This window comes from Mytilus edulis, chromosome 1 (genome assembly GCF_963676685.1).
Source record: "Mytilus edulis chromosome 1, xbMytEdul2.2, whole genome shotgun sequence".
NCBI classification, from domain to species: domain Eukaryota; kingdom Metazoa; phylum Mollusca; class Bivalvia; order Mytilida; family Mytilidae; genus Mytilus; species Mytilus edulis.
Window position 1 is genome coordinate 88132288 of NC_092344.1, and position 22993 is coordinate 88155280.

The following is a 22993-nucleotide window of genomic DNA, read 5'->3' on the forward strand; positions in this document are numbered from 1 at the left end:
TTTCATATGTTTGTAAACATATGTTTACATATGTCATAAAACATATGTTAACATATGTTTGCTAACATATGTTTTCATATGTTTCAAATCATATGTAAACATATGATTGTAAACATATGTTTATCATATGTTTGTCCTAAACATATGAAAAACATATGATTTTCATATGTTTTTCATATGTTTTGAAAACATATGATAAACATATGTTGCAATTTTTCCTGTGTACCTATTGAATCAAAGAGTTCATTTACTTATTCAAGTAAATTTCCTTATTATATTTATGAGAGTGACAGACCTTTCTCCATTTATATCCACCATCAGTAGTTATATACACATCTGGTTTGGTCGTCTGTAAAGCATCAGCTACATGACCTGCATAATACAAAACATGTGTGACAATGTGCACAAAAGAGTTATTTAATGAAAAAGAGAACTTAAAACTTAACAATGATGCAGGTGGGACACCCTTCCCCTCACCTGGGACAGTGGTGTCACAGAAAATATGTATAAACTAAAAATCAAGTGGAAAATTAGATAGGCGTGAAGCACTATAATCAACAACAAAAAACAATAAATGGACAAAAGACACACAGTACCAATTTAAAATTACTAGCAGTTACTGAAAGCTAGATTGAAGAAAATAACAACTAATAAATAAATCATTATAACAAGCTCTATTTCATAATAACTTTTGCTTTTTGATGAATTCATTATGAAAATACCTACCATGAGCTAGAATGACACCTGTAGCACTTGGGACACTAAGAGGTAATTCTGATATAATCCCTCTGCTTCTACTGTATGTCCCATGAATCTGCAAGGCACATTCCTACAATAAAGGAACAATATAAATTATTACTTTGTCATTTAAATACACCAATTCCATTTTAATTTATTAGGTTTTAATGCAAGGATTTTTTCTATTACACAGGATCCATCCAAATTAAATCCTAATGTTTTGTTAGTACTGTTATTGAGAGCCATGTATGAATGTCAATGTGTTTTACCATCCCAGAACTTGACAATTTAAATAACTATACATGGTTTACTTCTGATAAAGCATACAGTAGTCTCAGATGATTTAAAACACTGACAGTCAAATTGTCAAGGTCTTAAAAGAAAAACACAACTGACAGTCAAATTGTCAAGGTCTAAGAAGAACAAACCCACTGAAAGTCAAATTTTCAAGGTCTAAGAAAAACAAACCCACTGACAGTCAAATTGTAAAGGTCAAAGAAGAACAAACCCACTGACAGTCAAATTATCAAGGTCAAAGAAGAACAAACCCACTGACAGTCAAATTATCAAGGTCAAAGAAGAACAAACCCACTGACAGTCAAATTTTCAAGGTCTTAGATGATAACAATGAAGGTCCAAATGTAAAGGACTTGAAATTACAACTATATTTAAGAACCACTAATATGTGTGTGTATGTTACATCCAATCATAAATTATTGAGGTAGACTCTGCAAGTTCATTAAGGGGAAACTTTTGGTATCCAGAAAAAAAATGCTATCAATTACATTTCAATTGGGGAAGTTTGTTTTTTTGCATAACCATGGTAGGTAAATTCAGAAAAGCACTTCAGATGCCTGAAATTTATAACGTTTTGTTTTCATATTTGATGTTGTTGAAATGTCCCACTATAGGAAGCTTTTTATAACTTCATGTATACAACTTATTAAGTTGTATTTTTAAATGTACCGTTAATTTGAAGAATAAAAACATTTAAAATATCCTGGAAGCATCAATTTAGATTGCACAAAGTTTTACTGTGTGACTCTTGCAATGTTGCAAATAATCTGGACCATCAACCTAGATATTGGCAGCAGATGTCATCAAATCTCAAGTATATATAAGTTTGCATTAGATTAAGTCTTCTTCTATTTTAATGTGTTGTTACTAAATTCATGTGTACAATTTGTTTATTAAAAGTTATTCATTCTGGTTCTTTTTAATTTTAATTTAGTTGTTGATTAATCAAACAAGTTCTTTGTAATTCATTTTAGTCTTGAAAATAAAACTGCCCAGATAAATCATTCTATTTCTATTAGTTATCCTCTTTAATTCTTGGTTATCATTTAATTTGTTTAAATAGAAGATTTTTTTAATTCCTTGGTACATTGTAATTCAGTTCCTGGATAATGTAAGAAGCCTTCTCATTTTTAGTTCCTGGTTACAATTCAGTTCCTGGATTTTACAAGATGCATTACAATTTAGTTCCTAGTTCCAATTCAGTTCCTGGATTTAACAAGATGCATTACAATTTTAGTTCCTGGTTACAATTCAGTTCCTGGATTTAACAGGATGCATTACAATTTTAGATCCTGGTTACAATTCACTTCCTGGATTTTACAAGAAGCATTATATTTTTGTTCCTGGTTACAATTCAGTTCCTTGATTTTACAAGATGCATTATATTTTAGTTCCTGGTTATAATTCAGTTCCTGGATTTAAAAAGATGCATTCTATTTTTAATTCCTGGTTACAATTTAGTTCCTTGATTTGAAAAAAAAAATGTATCTGTTTTTAATTTCTGGTTCTGATTTAGTTCTTCGATTCAAGCGAAGCAATCTTTTTATACTTGCTTGTTATTAAAACAAGCCCCTTTTTTAATTCATGTTAATACTTTAGTTTGGAAATGCCAAATATACCTTCTTTTTATTTACATTTCAGATTGCATTCACTAAAAGAATTTCATAAGAACAATATCTTATATTTTCTGTATTTTATCAGAGGTCTTCTCATTTGATCCTGTCCATAATTTTGTACCAGGATATCAAAATAAGTTGAGTTTGAATCTGACATATGTTATTGGGAGAAATAGTATCTCTAAATGCACCAAAAAATGGTTACCATACTATTTTCATAAGAAAAAAGAGGCTTTGAAAATAGGGAATTTTTGTAGCAGTGCAAAATTTATATTTTAGTCATATTTGAAATGGATTTTTTTTGAAAACTTTCATGCTTAAATGAAAAATTTGCTAGCATTAAGGTTAGCAGAGAGTTGGCTCCTTCAAACTAGTTTTTATCACAAACACGTTCTGTATGTGCCTGTCCCAAATCAATAGCCTGCATGTTATCAAGTGGTTGTTGTTTGTTGCTGTGTAACATATTTGTTTTTCATTTATTATTTTATACATAAATTAGTCTGTTAGTTTTCTTGTTTGAATAACTTTACATTTGTCATTCAGGGCAAGGCAGTACAGTGACTTATAGTTGTTAATTTCTGTTTCATTTTCTCATTGGCAATCATCACAGGCTTTTCCATGTAAATACTGCAAAGCTTCACACAAGATTTAAAATAACCCGAGTTTCATTTAATAGACTTTGTCTAATAAATTTTGTGGAAAAAAGGCTGAGTGCCTTCAATGGATGTTTGGGAACTAGGTGCCATGTTCCTCAAGATAGAATATAATATATAACTATACCTTCTTCGGATCTTTACATGTAGACCCTTCAGGTTTGGGAACTGGGTGCCATGTTCCTCCTAGATTGTATGATATAACTGTATGAATACTATTATCATCTCTCATCTGACTGGCAAGATAAACTCCTCTCATTGACTGAACTCGGAAAAAATCAGTAGAATCTCCATAGTTAGGGTATAAATGTTTCTGTAATGATTCTGAATATAACATTCCCTTCCCTGATGAAGTGTACAGTGTACCATGACCAGTATCTGTAATCAAATTATAACATGTAGTCACCCAGAACTTCTTATTCTTGTTTAAACTAATGCAACTAAAACAGTGTTGAATAAATGAACATGTAATAAATGCTATTCAATTTATTAACAGTCATTTAATATGATATCTGTTGTGTGATACATTCTTCAAAGGTTGTATACACTACAGTTTTTATCAAAAACCTAAAAAGTTATAAAGGGACATCACTGAAGAATGGTAAAAGTGACACTTTTCAAATTTTGTAATTGATCTGAGTGGTGTGGTAAAATGTATTGTGTATAAGTTTCATTACATTTGGTTGAGCAAAGTTAATCTAGTAACGGAAATAAAATATCATTAGCAAATTATGAATACATTGTATTAGGAATATATGGCACTAAACTTATCAAAACAGACAGTAATACACACATACCTCCGGGATTATCTACATGCATAAATACCAATCCTTCATTCATATCCAAGACTGAGAAAAACTGAAATAATTAAAATCAATCCTTCATTTATGTCAAACACAGAAAATTGGAATACATATATTAAATATGTAAGCAAAAACATATTTTGTCCTTCCCAATATTTTCTTTAGCTTTTATTTGTCTAGTAATATCTACCAGCACTGTGATAAAGTTAAGAAAATGAAACATGCCTTTCCAATTATCTCCCTTTACAAGATTAAAGTGTACATCATCAAGATGGTTGATCATAACTATTTCTCTTGATGCACATCTTTATAGGGTGTTCTAATTTTGTAGAACATTTCAATTGTTAAGTGATGATGCATTTACAAGGTCAATTAGAACTGTAAGTGAACACACACAAGGAGAACCCTTGCCTGGAATATTATAAGTATGGTTAAATTTGATTATTTCCCCTTGAACTTGGATTATATTCCTTCATGCAAATCCTAAGGACAAGTTCTACAAATGAGTAAATTTCCTCAATATATGTCTAGCTATTAAGTAATTCCACCTGCAAAGAATATAAACAAACTAACAGACAGTGTGAGATCTGTCACCTATATACTCCTATAAAACTTTGATTGCAGGGGGTATAATAAAATGTTTAACCAACAACTCTAGATAGCTTCCTGTAGTAGAAAGAGGATTTTTACCCTTCTTTCTAATTTTTTTATTATTTCATTGTTAAAGTCGGGCAGTATTTTTGAATAGTTATTTTCTACAAAGAAGCATGGTGACCCATTTTTGGCTCCAGAAAATAAAGTTTTTGATAACTATTTCAAATTTGCACATTATGTTTGGAAACCATAATATTATGAAATATAAATGAATTAAACAAGATTTTTGATGTGAGGATGTCATAACTAAAATTATTAAAAATGAAGAAAATGCTGAATCAAGGGTCCGGAAATGGTCATATTTGCCAGTCTTGTCCTAAACTGAAAGTATTTTGTCCTAAACGAGTAATTGGGATTTAGGACAAATTTTATTTTTCAACAGAAATAAATTTGGTCATTTCGTTGAGATCGAGTTTCAAAATCGCCATTTTGAACATCTTTTTGGTTTTTTTATCGATTTCCTGTAATTAAACTGCCACTCCAGTAAAGTGTTATAATCCTGAGGGCCCTCCTAATAACTATATTAATGCCTCAGGGAGCTATTGGCTAATGATCGCTAATCTCTTTACCTGTGTTTTTAATTAGCACCTGGCTATTAATCATAAGCTCAGAACTAATATTATAAAGAAATCAAAATTCCATAACAACTATCTTCATTATTTAATTACTTTTCAGCAAAAACAATTGTCAATTATGATTTAAAATTAAATTAAAACTTGATTTAAAAAAAGTATTTTTTCACTACTAACACACATGCTTTGTTTACTTCGTAATACGCATGCTTGAAATTCTCTTCCGCAGATAAGACTTATAAGATAAATTTAAAATGATTGCATACTTAATAAAGCAACTGTAACTATTATCATTAATAGTCAAACACTGTCAAAGGTAGAAAATTAAAAAGCCGATGATTTCCTGTGAATTTGATAAACAAAACTAATCCCGGAAATGAGTCCGGAATTGTTCGTTTTAGTTTTGTCGTAAAATATCCAGTATGAAATTTGACTTCAAAATTGAAAGAAACGTGAGCGATGACTGAGAAGATTATCGTTTTAAGTCATTAAAATCATATTGATTTTAAACTGTTGCCTTCTCTTAAATGCTCTTGATCGATTTTTAGGAAAATGGTAGGTAAAATCATGATGTTAATGCGATGCAACAGTTAAACAAGTTTGTTGATGCGACGAGTATGAGCATACTCAGGGACTTTCTATACTGTCCCTGGCATATTCATGCAGTAATGTGATTTTGACAATCTTTTTAAGTTGTATCAAAATGACCGAAATGAGATGAAAAAATTTCCGGATTCTTGTGCTGAATGCAAGGTTATCTTTTTAAGTGTTTAAATCAATTTCTATGATTTATTTTTACATGATTACAGAAAGTTTTATATAGTCTAACACACTTAATTTAAGCCTTACAAATACTTGATAACCATCCCTTTCTGAATATTTTACAGCCGATTTCAATGAGTGTGTAGCTAAAACATCTTTGGTTAGCTTGCTTGCTAGCTGAACTGTGAAGTCTTTGTTAGGTAAGGTGTACTACCCTCCTTTCAAATTATCCTAGTCCTACAGACAGATAGATTGGTTATCTGTCGGACTAGGCTACTCTTAAAGGAGGGTTGTTTACTTAACCTAACAAAAACTTCACGGTTCAGCTAGCAAGCAAGCTATCCAAAGATATTACCTTTGCCTACACACTCATTGAAATCGCTGTAATCAAATATCCTATAAAGGTCCTGCCAACAATTACTATTCCATAGAATGATATTGTTAATACTGACAGACAATTAGACAGACAATCTGACTACTGTAGAGCTCAGTATTTTGGCCTCTGGTCGTTAATATAATCATTCTTACCCTTTCTCCATTCATAGTTGGTAAGTACGTTCTATCCCATGTTGCTCCACCATCTGTTGATACCAACATTTTTCTTTGAGAACTCTGTAAAAGATGAAAATGTCAGTTATTTGGGATATTAATTTGCTATTTTTAGGTTAAGCTTTAAAATCCATTTTCATTATATGATTTTAAGTACATTAGAAAGAATTATATATTACAGAAATGAGCCATCTAAACCAATTAAGCTATCTGTGCAAGCTTCTAGTTTTTCCAAGGTATTCCTAAAGAATTTAGAGCCTCAAAGCCTATCGATTGATTAAAGAATGAAAGACTGGTCTGTCATATAAAATTAACAAGCTTGCAACACGGGTTGTGAACAAATGTGTCAAATGCCCTACTTGTAATGACAAAAAGAGCATTAATAGAAAAATAGAAAAATAAATACAAATTAAAGTTCAATTCTTCTTGAATAATTGATAGGTCTTTCCTTCCATTTTCTTTTAATTATACTGTCATAAATAAAAATATCATATATATTGATTGATTAATTTATTGATTAGTTGGTTGGTTGGTTGATTGGTTTATTAATTAAACACTTGATATAGGGTCTCTTGAAACAAGCGGAAAAAAAAGAGACCTTGGATTCCGTATTAAACACATAAAACGGAAACTTGCATTAATTAATGGAATGGATTGATTCATTGATTGATTGGTTGGTTGGTTGGTTAAACACATTGTTTGGTTAAACACATTTGTTAAACACGTTGTATAGGGTAAATTTAAACAAGCGAAAAAAAAGAGACATTAGATTCCGTATTAAACACATGAAACAGAAACATGCATTGGTTGATTGATTGGTTGGTTGGTTGGTTGGTTAAACACGTTGGTTTGGTTAAACATGTTGGTTAAACACGTTGGTTAGTTAAACACATTGGATAGGCTCAATTACAACAAGCGAAGAAAAAAAATAGACCTTGGATCCCGTATGAAACAGATGAAACGGAAACATGCATTGATTGATTGATTGGTTGGTTAAACACGTTGGTTGGTTAAACACGTTGATTAAACATGTTGGTTGGTTAAACACGTTGATTGGTTAAACACCTTGATAGGCTCAATTAAAACAAGCAGAAAAAAACTTGGATCCCGTATGAAACACATGTAACATAAACATGCATTGATTGATTGATTGATTGATTGATTGATTGGTTGGTTGGTTGGTTAAACACGTTATTTGGTTAGTTAATCACGTTGGTTAAACATGTTGGTTCAACACGCTGGTTGGATTGGCTTAATTAAAACAAGCGAAAAAAAACCACCTTGGATCCCGTATGAAACACATGAAACGAAAACATGCATTGCTTGATTGGTTAGTTGGTTGGTTAAACACGTTGGTTGGTTAGTTAAACACGTTGGTTAAACATGTTGGTTTAACACGTTGGTTAAACACGTTGGTTAAACACGTTGGTTGGATAGGCTCAATTAAAATAAGCAAAAAAAAAACACCTTGGATCCCGTATGAAACACATGAAACGGATACCTGCATTGATTGATTGGTTGGTTGGTTAAACACGTTGGTTGGTTAGTTAAACACGTTGGTTAAACATGTTGGTTTAACACGTTGGTTAAACACGTTGGTTAAACACGTTGGTTGGATAGGCTCAATTAAAACAAGCAAAAAAAAAACACCTTGGATCCCGTATGAAACACATGAAACGGATACATGCATTGATTGATTGGTTGGTTGGTTGGTTAAACACGTTGGTTGGTTAGTTAAACACGTTGGTTAAACATGTTGCTTTAACACGTTGGTTAAACACGTTGGTTGGATATGCTCAATAAAAACAAGCGAAAAAAAAACCTTGGATCCCGTATGAAACACATGAAACGGAAACATGCATTGATTGATTGGTTGGTTGGTTAAACACGTTGGTTGGTAAGTTAAACACGTTGGTTAAACACGTTGGTTTAACATGTTGGTTAAACACGTTGGTTTAACACGTTGGTTAAACACGTTGGTTAAACACGTTGGTTGGATAGGCTGAATTAAAACAAGCGGGGAAAAAAACCTTGGATCCCGTATGAAACACATGAAACGGAAACATGCATTGATTGATTGGTTTGTTGGTTGGTTAAACACGTTGGTTGGTTAGTTAAACACGTTGGTTAAACACGTTGGTTTAACACATTGGTTAAACACATTGGTTAAACATGTTGGTTGGATAGGCTGAATTAAAACAAGCGGAAAGAAAACCTTGGATCCCGTATGAAACACATGAAACGGAAACATGCATTGATTGATTAGTTTGTTGGTTGGTTAAACACGTTGGTTGGTTAGTTAAACACGTTGTTTAAACACTTGGTTTAACACGTTGGTTAAACACGTTGGTTAAACACGTTGGTTGGAAAGGCTCAATTAAAACAAGCGAAAAAAAAAACCTTGGATCCCGCATGAAACACATGAAACGGAAACATGCATTGATTGATTGGTTAGTTAAACACGTTGGTTAATCATGTTGGTTTAACACGTTGGTTAAACACGTTGGTTAAACACGTTGGTTGGATAGGCTGAATCAAAACAAGCGAAAAAAAAACAACATTGGATCCCGTATGAAACACATGAAACGGAAACATGCATTGATTGATTGGTTAAAAACGTTGGTTAAACACGTTGGTTAAACACGTTGGTTGGATAGGCTGAATCAAAACAAGCGAAAAAAAACAACATTGGATCCCGTATGAAACACATGAAACGGAAACATGCATTGATTGATTGGTTAAACATGTTGGTTAAACACGTTGGAAAGTGTCAATTAAAACAAGCGAAAAAAAGAGACCTTGGATCCCGTATTAAACACATGAAACGGAAACTTGCTTTGATTGATTGATTGATTGATTGATTGATTGATTGATTGATTGATTGGTTGGTTGGAATTCAAACACACATAAAACTGTTTAAATAGTGCCAAAAAACACATAATTTGATGACCTTGACCTTTGACCTTGTGACCTTCGTCAAGGTCATTGCTCCACAAGGTCATTGCAAAAGACCGTATGGGTCAAGGACCTTTTGTTAAAGAGTTTTGCCTAAAAATGGCTTTTTAAAAACCATCAATGGGAGTTATGTCCCTTACATGATGGTAAAATCAGTATAGTCATAATGTAAAAAAGTTGCCCCTTGAAGTACCAATCATTTTTCACTGCTTAATTTTTCTGTATCTATAACCGTTCAATAGTTATAGGGAAATGAAAAACTTTTGAAAATCTAAAATATGACCTTGACCTTTGACCTTGACCTATATTTTCTAGTTTTGGTCCAATGAACTCAAATCTGAAGACCCGCAGTCTTTACGACTTACGGTTCATGAGATTTATATGCATATCGAAAATTAAAATATTCAAGGGGAAATAACTCCTATAATAAGTCACTTGATCGCTTCGGTTAAAATTATTTGAACTTGTATCATTTGGCAAGGAACATTTTAAAAAAAAACCATTTGCCGCTAAGTCTTATAGTTCATGAGTTATAGCGATAACAGTGTTTTTTGTAATTGGGGAGATAACTCCTATAAGGTAAATAGTACACTACCGTGCCCTTAATACAAGATAGCTTTTATTAACCCGATACTTGGTTCCAAAGATTATTTTGATATCTTGCGTACTTTTAACGACGATTAACTTTGAAAAACGGCGGAAGAAAAAGAATAATAAATATAAATCAATTGCTTTTAAAAAGCAATTGTAAACGGTCTTTCCCCCCTTTGAAACATGATTGTGTGTGTGTGTGTGTGTGTTTGTTTGTTTGTTTGTTTGTTTGTTTGTTTGTTTGTTTGTTTCTTTCTTTCTTTTTTTCTTTCTTTCTTTCTTTCTTTCTTTGTGTAAGGGGTCTATATTATTCCGGGGAAGTTTCATGTTTAGTTTGGAAAGTTTTTATTTTATTTTAGGTCCAGCGCGCGCGCCAGATTGAGGAGACACCACGTGACTTGGGTTTATAATAACGAAAACTTAGTCTTTTTATTTCTCTTTAGGTCGGGATGTTGAACAGACAACATGTATAGAGACGGAATGTACACAATGTAATTTCTTTTGTCATTGTAGGAAATTGACATTTTGATCACAGTTCACCAGCAGTGCATGTTTTGGATTTAATTGAACCGGTGGAACTTTAATACACATTTAACGATTATTTTCTTAAAATGTACATTTTTCAGCACCAGTTTGTAACACAGATTAGTATTTTAATCTAGGAGCGGACATTTTATTGTAGCATTTCACTGAGATTGGCGGACCTAGCAAGCAATTTATACGGCATTGCAATTTTTTTTCTCTAGGAAAAGTCTTGAGAGATATCTGCACCACGTTGTTTTATGAACCTTAAGTACATGTATGCCCTGCTGACTGCAAATTTTGGGGTCGATTGGACTTGTAGTGTCCGAGTTCAACTGATAACAAGGATGTGGATTTTTTTTTTCAGAAGAGATGTAAGAACAATATTAAAGTTCAATTCTTCTTGAATAATTGATAGGTCTTTCCTTCCATTTTCTTTTAATTATACTGTCATAAATAAATATATCATATATATCGATTGATTAATTTATTGATTAGTTGGTTGGTTGGTTGGTTGGATGATTGGTTTATTAATTAAACACTTGATATAGGGTCTCTTGAAACAAGCGAAAAAAAAAGAGACCTTGGATTCCGTATTAAACACATGAAACGGAAACATGCATTGATTGATTGGTTGGCTGGTTAAACACGTTGGTTGGTTAGTTAAATACGTTTGTTAAACATGTTGGTTAAACACGTTGGTTAAACATGTTGGTTAAACACGTTGGTTAAACATGTTGGTAAAACACGTTGGTTGGATAGGCTCAATTAAAACAAGCGAAAAAAAACCTTGGATCCCGTATGAAACACATGAAACGTGACATGCATTGATTGTTTGGTTGGTTGGTTGTGTTAAACACGTTGGTTGGTTAGTTAAACACGTTGGTTAAACATGCTGGTTAAACACGTTGGTTGAATACGTTGGTTAAACACGTTGGTTGGATAGGCTCAATTAAAACAAGCGAAAAAAAAAACCTTGGATCCCGTATGAAACAAATGAAACGTGACATGCATTGATTGATTGGTGGGTTGGTTAAACACGTTGGTTGGTTAGTTAAACACGTTGGTTAAACATGTTGGTTAAACACGTTGGTTGGATAGGCTCAATTAAAACAAGCGGAAAAAAACCTTGGATCCCGTATGAAACACATGAAACGTGACATGCATTGATTGATTGGTTGGTTGGTTAAACACGTTGGTTGGTTAGTTAAACAAGTTGATTGGTTAGTTAAACACGTTGGTTAAACACGTTGGTTGGATAGGCTCAATGAAAACAAGCGGGAAAAAATCCTTGGATCCCGTATGAAACACATGAAACGTGACATGCATTGATTGATTGGTTGGTTGGTTAAACACGTTGGTTGGTTAGTTAAACACGTTGGTTAAACATGTTGGTTAAACACGTTGGTTAAACACGTTGGTTGGATAGGCTCAATTAAAACAAGCGAAAAAAAAAACCTTGGATCCCGTATGAAACACATGAAACGTGACATGCATTGATTGATTGGTTGGTTGGTTAAACACGTTGGTTGGTTAGTTAAACACGTTGGTTAAACATGTTAGTGAAACTCGTTGGTTAAACACGTTGATTGATTAAACACGTTGGAAAAGGTCAATTAAAACAAGCAAAAAAAAAACCTTGGATCCCGTATGAAACACATGAAACGTGACATGCATTGATTGATTGGTTGGTTGGTTAAACACGTTGGTTGGATAGGCTCAATTAAAACAAGCGAAAAAAAACCTTGGATCCCGTATGAAACACATGAAACGGAAACATGCATTGATTGATTGGTTAGTTAAACACGTTGGTTGGTTAGTTAAACACGTTGGTTAAACACGTTGGTTTAACACGTTGGTTAAACACGTTGGTTAAACACGTTGGTTAAACACGTTGGTTGGATAGGCTGAATTAAAACAAGCGAAAAAAAAACAACATTGGATCCCGTATGAAACACATGAAACAGAAACATGCATTGATTGATTGGTTGGTTGGTTGGTTAGTTAAACACGTTGGTAAAACATGTTGGTAAAACACGTTGGTTAAACACGTTGGTTAAACACGTTGGAAAGTGTCAATTAAAACAAGCGAAAAAAAGAGACCTTGGATCCCGTATTAAACACATGAAACGGAAACTTGCTTTGATTGATTGATTGATTGATTGATTGATTGATTGATTGATTGATTAATTGATTGATTGATTGATTGATTGATTGATTGATTGATTGATTGATTGATTGATTGATTGGTTGGAATTCAAACACACATAAAACTGTTTAAATAGTGCCAAAAAACACATAATTTGATGACCTTGACCTTTGACCTTGTGACCTTCGTCAAGGTCATTGCTCCACAAGGTCATTGCAAAAGACCGTATGGGTCAAGGACCTTTTGTTAATGAGTTTTGCCTAAAAATGGCTTTTTAAAAACCATCAATGGGAGTTATGTCCCTTACATGATGGTAAAATCAGTATAGTCATAATGTAAAAAAGTTGCCCCTTGAAGTACCAATCATTTTCAACTGCTTAATTTTTCTGTATCTATAACCGTTCAATAGTTATAGGGAAATGAAAAACTTTTGAAAATCTAAAATATGACCTTGACCTTTGACCTTGACCTATATTTTCTAGTTTTGGTCCAATGAACTCAAATCTGAAGACCCGCAGTCTTTATGACTTACGGTTCATGAGATTTATATGCATATCGAAAATTTAAATATTCAAGGGGAAATAACTCCTATAAAAGGTCACTGGATCGCTTCGGTTAAAGTTATTTGAAGTTGTAACTTTTGGCAAGGAACATTTAAAAAAAAACCATTTGCCGCTAAGTCTTATAGTTTATGAGGAGTAGTGATAACAGTGTTTTTTGTAATTGGGGAGATAACTCCTATAAGGTAAACAGTAAACCTTGGTTATTCTAATACAAGATAGATATTATACCTCCGATACATGATACCAAAGATCATTTGGATATGTTGCGTACTTTTCTTGATTTTGGACTTTGAAAACGGACGAGGAAAAAGAATAATAATAATAATTAAAGTTCAATTCTTCTTGAATAATTGATAGGTCTTTCCTTCCATTTTCTTTGAATTATACTGTCATAAATAAATATATTATACTTATTGATTGATTAATTTATTGATTAGTTGGTTGGTTGGTTGATTGGTTTATTAATTAAACACTTGATAAAGGGTCTCTTGAAACAAGCGGCAAAAAAAGAGACCTTGGATTCCGTATTAAACTCATGAAACGGTAACATGCATTGATTGATTGGTTGGTTAAACACGTTGGTTGGTTAGTTAAACACGTTGGTTAAACACGTTGGTTGGATAGGCTGAATTAAAACAAGCGGGAAAAAAACCTTGGATCCCGTATGAAACACATGAAACGGAAACATGCATTGATTGATTGGTTTGTTGGTTGGTTAAACACGTTGGTTGGTTAGTTAAACACGTTGGTTAAACACGTTGGTTTAACACGTTGGTTAAACACGTTGGTTGGATAGGCTCAATTAAAACAAGCGAAAAAAAACAACCTTGGATCCCGTATGAAACACATGAAACGGAAACATGCATTGATTGATTGGTTGGTTAAACACGTTGGTTGGTTATTTAAACATGTTGGTTAAACACGTTGGTTAAACACATTGGTTAAACACGTTGGTTGGATATGCTCAATTAAAACAAGCGAAAAAAAACAACCTTGGATCCCGTAAGAAACACATGAAACGGAAACATGCATTGATTGATTGGTTTGTTGGTTGGTTAAACACGTTGGTTGGTTAGTTAAACACGTTGGTTAAACACGTTGGTGAAACACGTTGGTTAAACATGTTGGTTAAACACGTTGGTTAAACACGTTGGTTGGATAGGCTGAATTATAACAAGCGGGAAAAAAACCTTGGATCCCGTATGAAACACATGAAACGGAAACATGCATTGATTGATTGGTTTGTTGGTTGGTTAAACACGTTGGTTGGTTAGTTAAACACGTTGGTTAAACATGTTGGTTGAACACGTTGGTTAAACACGTTGGTTAAACACGTTGGTTGGATAGTCTCAATTAAAACAAGCAAAAAAAAAACCTTGAATCCCGTATGAAACACATGAAACGGAAACATGCATTGATTGATTTGTTAGTTAAACACGTTGGTTGGTTAGTTAAACACGTTGGTTAAACATGTTGGTTTAACACGTTGGTTAAACAAGTTGGTTAAACATGTTGGTTTAACACGTTGGTTAAACACGTTGGTTAAACACGTTGGTTAAACACGTTGGTTGAATAGGCTCAATTAAAACAAGCGAAAAAAAAAACCTTGGATCCCGTATGAAACACATGAAACGGAAACATGCATTGATTGATTGGTTTGTTGGTTGGTTAAACACGTTGGTTGGTTAGTTAAACACGTTGGTTAAACACGTTGGTTAAACACGTTGGTTAAACACGTTGGTTGAATAGGCTCAATTAAAACAAGCGAAAAAAAAACCTTGGATCCCGTATGAAACACTTGAAACGGAAACATGCATTGATTGATTGGTTAGTTAAACACGTTGGTTGGTTAGTTAAACACGTTGGTTAAACATGTTGGTTTAACACGTTGGTTAAACATGTTGGTTAAACACGTTGGTTAAACACTTTGGTTAAACACGTTGGTTGAATAGGCTCAATTAAAACAAGCGAAAAAAAAAAACCTTGGATCCCGTATGAAACACATGAAACGGAAACATGCATTGATTGATTGGTTAGTTAAACACGTTGGTTGGTTAGTTAAACACGTTGGTTAAACATGTTGGTTTAACACGTTGGTGAAACACGTTGGTTAAACACGTTGGTTAAACACGTTGGTTAAACACGTTGGTTGGATAGGCTGAATTAAAACAAGCGAAAAAAAACAACATTGGATCCCGTATGAAACACATGAAACAGAAACATGCATTGATTGATTGGTTGGTTGGTTAAACACGTTGGTAAAACATGTTGGTAAAACACGTTGGTTAAACACGTTGGTTAAACACGTTGGAAAGTGTCAATTAAAACAAGCGAAAAAAAGAGACCTTGGATCCCGTATTAAACACATGAAACGGAAACTTGCTTTGATTGATTGATTGATTGATTGATTGATTAATTGATTGATTGATTGATTGATTGATTGATTGATTGATTGATTGATTGGTTGGTTGGAATTCAAACACACATAAAACTGTTTAAATAGTGCCAAAAAACACATAATTTGATGACCTTGACCTTTGACCTTGTGACCTTCGTCAAGGTCATTACTCCACAAGGTCATTGCAAAAGACCGTATGGGTCAAGGACCTTTTGTTAAAGAGTTTTGCCTAAAAATGGCTTTTTAAAAACCATCAATGGGAGTTATGTCCCTTACATGATGGTAAAATCAGTATAGTCATAATGTAAAAAAGTTGCCCCTTGACGTACCAATCATTTTCAACTGCTTAATTTTTCTGTATCTATAACCGTTCAATAGTTATAGGGAAATGAAAAACTTTTGAAAATCTAAAATATGACCTTGACCTTTGACCTTGACCTATATTTTCTAGTTTTGGTCCAATGAACTCAAATCTGAAGACCCGCAGTCTTTATGACTTACGGTTCATGAGATTTATATGCATATCGAAAATTTAAATATTCAAGGGGAAATAACTCCTATAAAAGGTCACTGGATCACTTCGGTTAAAGTTATTTGAAGTTGTAACTTTTGGCAAGAAACATTTTAAAAAAAACCATTTGCCGCTAAGTCTTATAGTTTATGAGGAGTAGTGATAACAGTGTTTTTTGTAATTGGGGAGATAACTCCTATAAAGTAAACAGTAAACCTTGGTTATTCTAATACAAGATAGATATTATACCCCTGATACATGATACTAAAGATCATTTGGATAAGTTGCGTACTTTTCTTGATTTTTGACTTTGAAAACGGACGAGGAAAAAGAATAATAATAATAATAATAAACAAACGAAATACAGTAAGGTCTTTCCATTTAAGAAAGGAAAGACCTTAATAATAAACAAACGAAATACAGTAAGGTCTTTCCATTTAAGAAAGGAAAGACCTTAATGATAAACAAACGAAATACAGTAAGGTCTTTCCATTTAAGAAAGGAAAGACCTTAATAACAAAATTTTGACATCTTTATGTTTAGTAAGTCTTTTTTTCTAAAATATGCAACATTAATATGTTTTCACATCAGTTGACACTTGACTATCTCACAATCTATCCATGAAAAACAGTCAAGACATCTACTTGTACATGAGAGTCAAGTCTGCAACTGAGAAAGATTTGTCTATCAACAGAACTATCTGGTTTAAAAAATAATCTTGTGGACCACTTTAAATCTAAGAACATAAATAACATGAAACATTATTAAGTACCCCTGCTTTTTCTGGTACAGCTACATAAAGAAACTTGTCTTGGTGTCCAAATGATATCACATCTTTCATTAAAATTGTCCAACTTTTGCCAAGGTCAGTCGACTTCTTTAAATCATACTTGATTACAAAAACTGCAATGTAAAGAAAAATCATTGCATAATGATACAAAAACAAATAATTACTTGTTTCATAACAGATTTTTCAAAAACCTCACAATGGATCTCTATTAACCATTACATGATTAAGAGGCCTGTGCTTTAATTGTGACACATTTTCATTATATTAGTTTCAGTAAAAAAAATATGAAACGCTTAGCTGAGCGCAGCCTTGTAGTACAATTTCAGAGAGATCCATACACTTAAATACAAGTTATTATCTGGAAACTAGATATATGCTCGTTTTTTGGCCCTTTTTGGCCTTCATAAATGGGGCAATAACCCCAAAACTCAATACCAGCCTTCCTTTTGTCAGATAGATCCATACTCTTACATACAAGATAGTGTCCAAAAACTACAAAAATGCTTGTTTTTGGCCCCTTTTCGGCCCTTAATTCCTAAACTGTTGGCACATTAACCCCCAATATCAATCCAAACCTTCTACTAGAGATATTAAACATTGTGGAACAATTTCAGAGCAATTGAAATACTTATACACAAGTTATTATCCTGAAAGTAGAAAAATGCTTGTTTTGGACCCTTAATTCCTAAACAGTATAGCTAACTTATATAAACCCTGAAACCAAATTTCAGAAATCCTTGTATTGTAGTTCCTGAGAAAAATTTGACAAAAATATTAATGGGACAGACGGACTGATGGAAGAACAGACAGAGGTAAAACAGTAAACCCCCCTTTTTCAAAGCAGGGGTATAATTATTTGATTGATTGATTGTTGCTTGCTTATAATTCTTAACCATTACCATACAGGGGCCTAAATATAACAGTCATGCCCAAAGCACTGTTATTTGTTTCAAATGACTTTCCATACATTTGGAGGTCAACGTAATGCCATTTATTTCAAAGTGTATGCATGTTTCCTCAATTAAACACTAAATATTCACTGGGGTAAAGCTGATGACAGTAACTGCATTCACGGTCATCCCAAGATGTCGGATGAAAAATTAGGTCAGTATCTGTATTGTCTGTTACAGTGTTTCTATATCATTTTCTTTACAAAGTATACATTGATACGATGTAAATTTAGAAAAGATTCACAAGGAAATCACAAATTACTTCCGAGAAATGAGCATGAAACAGGAAATTCGATTTAAAAAAATCGCCAAGATGACCGTAACAGAATCAGCAATTCATAACAAGAGTGACCGTAATTGGTTTAAAGATGACCGTAATTTGTAAAGGACGACCGTAATTTCTAAATGATGACTGTAACTTTTAAAGGATGATCGTCAATTCTAAGAAATATCCATATTTGTATAACTACTTTTTTTGTATCAAATGAGTAATGGTGTTGATATAAAACGTATTTATATGAGAGTATTATCCTATAGGTAGGAGAAAATAAGAGGTGCTTTAAATACAAAGTTCACCATATATATCTTTTTTTACGGTAGAGGGTATAATTTTTAAAATGAACATACAACAAGACATGCACATGCACATGCAAAAGTGAGGAAAACATGCAACAAAAGCGCGATTAAATGACGCTTAACATGTATCTGGTCTGTGCATCCGTTCGTTTGTTCGTCCGTTCGTCTGCTCGTTCGTCCGTCTGTCACACCTCCAGTTTAAAGTTTTTGGTCGAGGAGGTTTTTGATGACGTTGAAGTCCAATCAACTTGAAACTTAGTACACATGTTTTCTATGATATGATCTTTCTAATCATAATGCCAAATTACAGTTTTTTCCCATTTTAACGGTCCACTGAACATAGAAAATTAAAGTGTAGATGAGGCATGTACTAGAGACACCTCAGAGGGACACATTCTTGTTTCTTCAACTTTTCATCGTATCTCTGTCAATTTGTATTAAAATTTTAAAGTCGTTATCAATAAATATTTTATTGTTTACGAGAATTTGCAATTTACTATCATTGTCATGAACTCAAAATACGGCAAATAGTTAAAAATAAATTGATGAAACATGTTTATATGCGCTAACTAAGTCCCTATCGAGACAAACACAACAAAAAGCTATGAATACAAATACGGATATTCTTAGAATTGAGGTTCATCATTTAAAAGTTACGATCATCCTTTATAAGTTACAGTCATTCTTTACAAATTACGGTCATCTTTTACAAGTTACGGTCATCTGTTTACCAATCACGGTCATCCTTGTTTTATGTTACGGTCATCTTGAAAATATTTTGATAATGATTTACGGACATCTTAGCAATAATTTCAAATTGAATTTCGCGTTTCCTGAACATTTTTCGGTAGTAATTTGTGATTTCTGTGTGAATCTTTTATAAATTTACATCGTATCAATGTATACTTTGTAAAGAAAATGATATAGAAACACTGTAACAGACAATACAGATACTGACCTAATTTTTCATCCGACATCTTGGGATGACCGTGAATGCAGTTACGGTCATCAGTTTTACCCCAGTGAATATTGTCATGTTTCTCAGTTTTAATGTTCATTTTAAGCTCATATATGAACTTCGAAAATTAAAATCGGACATAACAGTTTTTTTTGAGGGGTGGCCAAATACTTTTACAAATAGTGTAAACCAAAGGGCATATAACTACTGATTGTGTTTATTATTTAAATACACATAGGAAACAACTATTTCGGGTTGCAGGTCCAGTTAAAGTAAAAAATCGAAGAAAAAAAAACAAGCTAAATTTCAAATTCTTCCAAGTAAAAAAAAAATAAATGAAAAATGCTTTTTGCACATGAGGACCAACTCAATTTTTTTAACAAAAAGATGAACCTCCAGTTGAATCTATATTTAAATATATAGGGTTTGAAGGGGATTTTCATCATTTTCTGGATTTTCAAGAACAAAATTCTCTCAGAAACTACTCAAACTCCTATTCCAATCTAAAAGTACCTTAACATAGGAACCCAATGCTTCCTTCTTTTTTTTGGTTCAATTTTTGCTAGTAGAATATTTCAGGAAAGATGATACTATCTCAAACGGTTAGATAATAAAGTAGTCATCATCAGTGAGTCAATAAAGGGATAGATTTTAGAGATGAAAGGAGACCATACAAAGAGTTTGTTTTCTAATTTGGCCCAAATTTTTTAAGATTTAAGATAACATTGAGAAAATCAGAGGCAATGGCAGTCATCCTATATTACAGTTTGGGAAAATTGAAAACTCATGTAATGATGACATTAAGATGAAATACCTGTATAAGAGAAATAGCCAAAAACACCTCTCCATTGGTATGACATACAAAAACTTACATGTGGCAAAGAATGGATGAGTATTAGCTGAATCAATTGCTGCATATATAGTCTGATCGGTATCCACTTTTGAATTGAAACCCCTGAAATGTTGGAAATATTATTGTCAGGAAAGTAAAATACTATCCTCTTATCATATCTTATTACCTATCTTAGTATAATCTAACGAAAATTGGCAATAAAACACTGTTTTTTTGTTATAATAAATTTCCTTGTACACCTACATTTATGGAATACAGCTTCATAATGTTTTTCATTCACTTATATTCCTATTGTCCAGTGTTATAGTTTTCAGACTTGTGGCAACGTTATAACTATTAAGACTTTTAATGTACATGTGCTGTGTGTTTTATTTTAAGGTCATTTAAAACAAAATCAACCCTTCAAACAATGGCTTTTCCATTTGCACTGAGCCTCCTTTTACATCACATGTGTTTTTGAATCATAATTACCATTTAAAAACTTGGACAGAGTCTGCAATTCTTCTCCAGTTTTTACCATTATCCTCACTCACAAAAATTTTCTGAAAAGTCATAAATGGTAAATATGAACAACTTTTTATATCTCGTCTTCAAAGTTTTACCCATGTGTGTATGGAATATAGGTATTAAAGAAAGTGTTGCATAAAAAACACCTAGGATAATTTAGAGTTTTGTTATAATTAACTCACACTTGATCTTCTGGAAGCTGCAAGAAAACCATTACAAACTGGAATTTCAACCATTTGCAATGAAAATATTCAGACTATGTACAGCAATGCAATGTCTTATGAGGTCAATTAAAACACTATTTATTTCACTTTATCTTACTATCAAAACAAATCAAACCTACCCAAAATATACTACATTTGTTCTTGAGTGTAATTATTAATTAGCTAATTTGTAAAATTAAAGTTTTGATATTGAATTGACATTTTCAGGACTTCATGTAAATGCTGTTCATAAAAATATGGCTATCTTCTTACCACAAAATATGTGGATACATGTATTACTTTTACGGTAACAAATATTTAAATCTCAACCTACAACACATAAAATAACGCAAATATGTGCAGTGCAATACAGTGATCGGACCAAGATTGTGTTTAGTAGCTACTACAGGAAGGATAAAACATGCAATAATGGTGCTTACATAATGCATACATTACTGACGGGAGAACACTTTTGTTTTGGGAAATTCATTGCTATCCATTGTTAACATACTTATTTAGTGTTCAACATTAAATTCTTAAACATTGGAAACACAAAAAGTTTGGACATTATTTCTTAAAAAATTACAATATCTAAATGGAGCATACATATATGATAAACTATATCTTGATATCAACCACATTGCATTACAAATGAGCCTTTAACAGACCCTTGATAAATGGAAGTTCAGTCCATATAGAATGTTCATTATATCTAAGTAGTTTGTAATTTGTTTACTTTGGTAAAAAAAATGTTTTTTTGTCTCAAACACAGCCATTTTTATTATTAGTAGAGGATATATATGAAATAATTAGTAAATGGAAATATATTTTTAATCATACTGTTTATGATTATAAAAGGAACCTCTACTTTTATTATTTCATCACATTGATGCTGCAAGTGTTTTAATCTGTTTGATTGATTGTTGGTTGTCACTAGCAGCAAATATCTCATGCATATTTTATGACCAAACACCATTCTATAATCTGAACAATTAATTGTTTTGACACATAAATACACTGCTTAAGGATGCTGTTAGTTTTTTGAAAATCATTCTCAAGTCTGGACAACTATTTGGTTTATATATATATATACATACAAACATACAATGCCGTAAGTGTCTTTTGTTATTTTTTTTACCATTTGACAAGTCTGAACAACTATTTGTTTTCACATATAATTTTCTAGCACATACAACAAACATAACAATGGTAAGCAATGACGACACATAAAGGGAGATAAATAGTACTTTACCTGTCTTTTTATTTCTTTGGATTTTTTCTAGAATCAGTAAAATTCTTATCACGGATCATAATATCAGAGATTTATACAAAAATAACTTTTAGCCCTGAACAATGTTTCCTATTATTATAAGCAACTAAATCATTCAAAAGTTGCTGTCTTGGTTGACCGACACTTAAAATTCATCTCTTGGTTTCATATTTATCTTCCTCTGTTTTTTTTATTACAATGCCACATGACATGAAATCTGATTTAGTAAACCATGTAAGTTAGATAAATAAATAGTGCTCCAAGTTGAGTTGAGTGTTTTGCAAATATCAAGAAAAAGAAATTTAAAGTAAATATTCTGGTATATTTATAGCTATTCTGTCTGTTCTTTCTTAAACTTGTAAACTTAGGTAGATGTAAACCATGATGACAGTCAAACAGACTCTGTGTTGTAATATAACTAATATTAATATTTGACTATGTATATATCAAAAGGGTTTTTATTTAAGTGAACCCCCAAGTTCAGGGATTGATCCAAACCTGATAAATATAGATGACAGTTGACTTATTAGCACTCATACCACATCTTCTTCTT

General features: G+C 32.5%; 1 protein-coding gene across 4 annotated transcripts in view; it reads right to left on the reverse strand.

The window, feature by feature from the left end:
• LOC139515473 (sortilin-like) overlaps positions 1-22993 on the reverse strand; it is a 67948-nt gene that overhangs the window by 35666 nt on the left and 9289 nt on the right. For 2 of the 4 annotated variants that reach the window (XM_071305060.1, XM_071305049.1), the window contains exons 6-14: positions 22423-22449; positions 20932-21002; positions 20480-20562; positions 17106-17236; positions 6624-6707; positions 4102-4162; positions 3432-3682; positions 727-829; positions 296-372 (exon numbers count right to left, since the gene is read on the reverse strand). In XM_071305060.1, coding sequence (XP_071161161.1) covers positions 296-372; positions 727-829; positions 3432-3682; positions 4102-4162; positions 6624-6707; positions 17106-17236; positions 20480-20562; positions 20932-21002; positions 22423-22449 — 888 coding nt within the window. The remainder of the gene's footprint in view (positions 1-295; positions 373-726; positions 830-3431; positions 3683-4101; positions 4163-6623; positions 6708-17105; positions 17237-20479; positions 20563-20931; positions 21003-22422; positions 22450-22993) is intronic. The other 2 variants (XM_071305065.1, XM_071305056.1) reach the window with 1 other exon arrangement.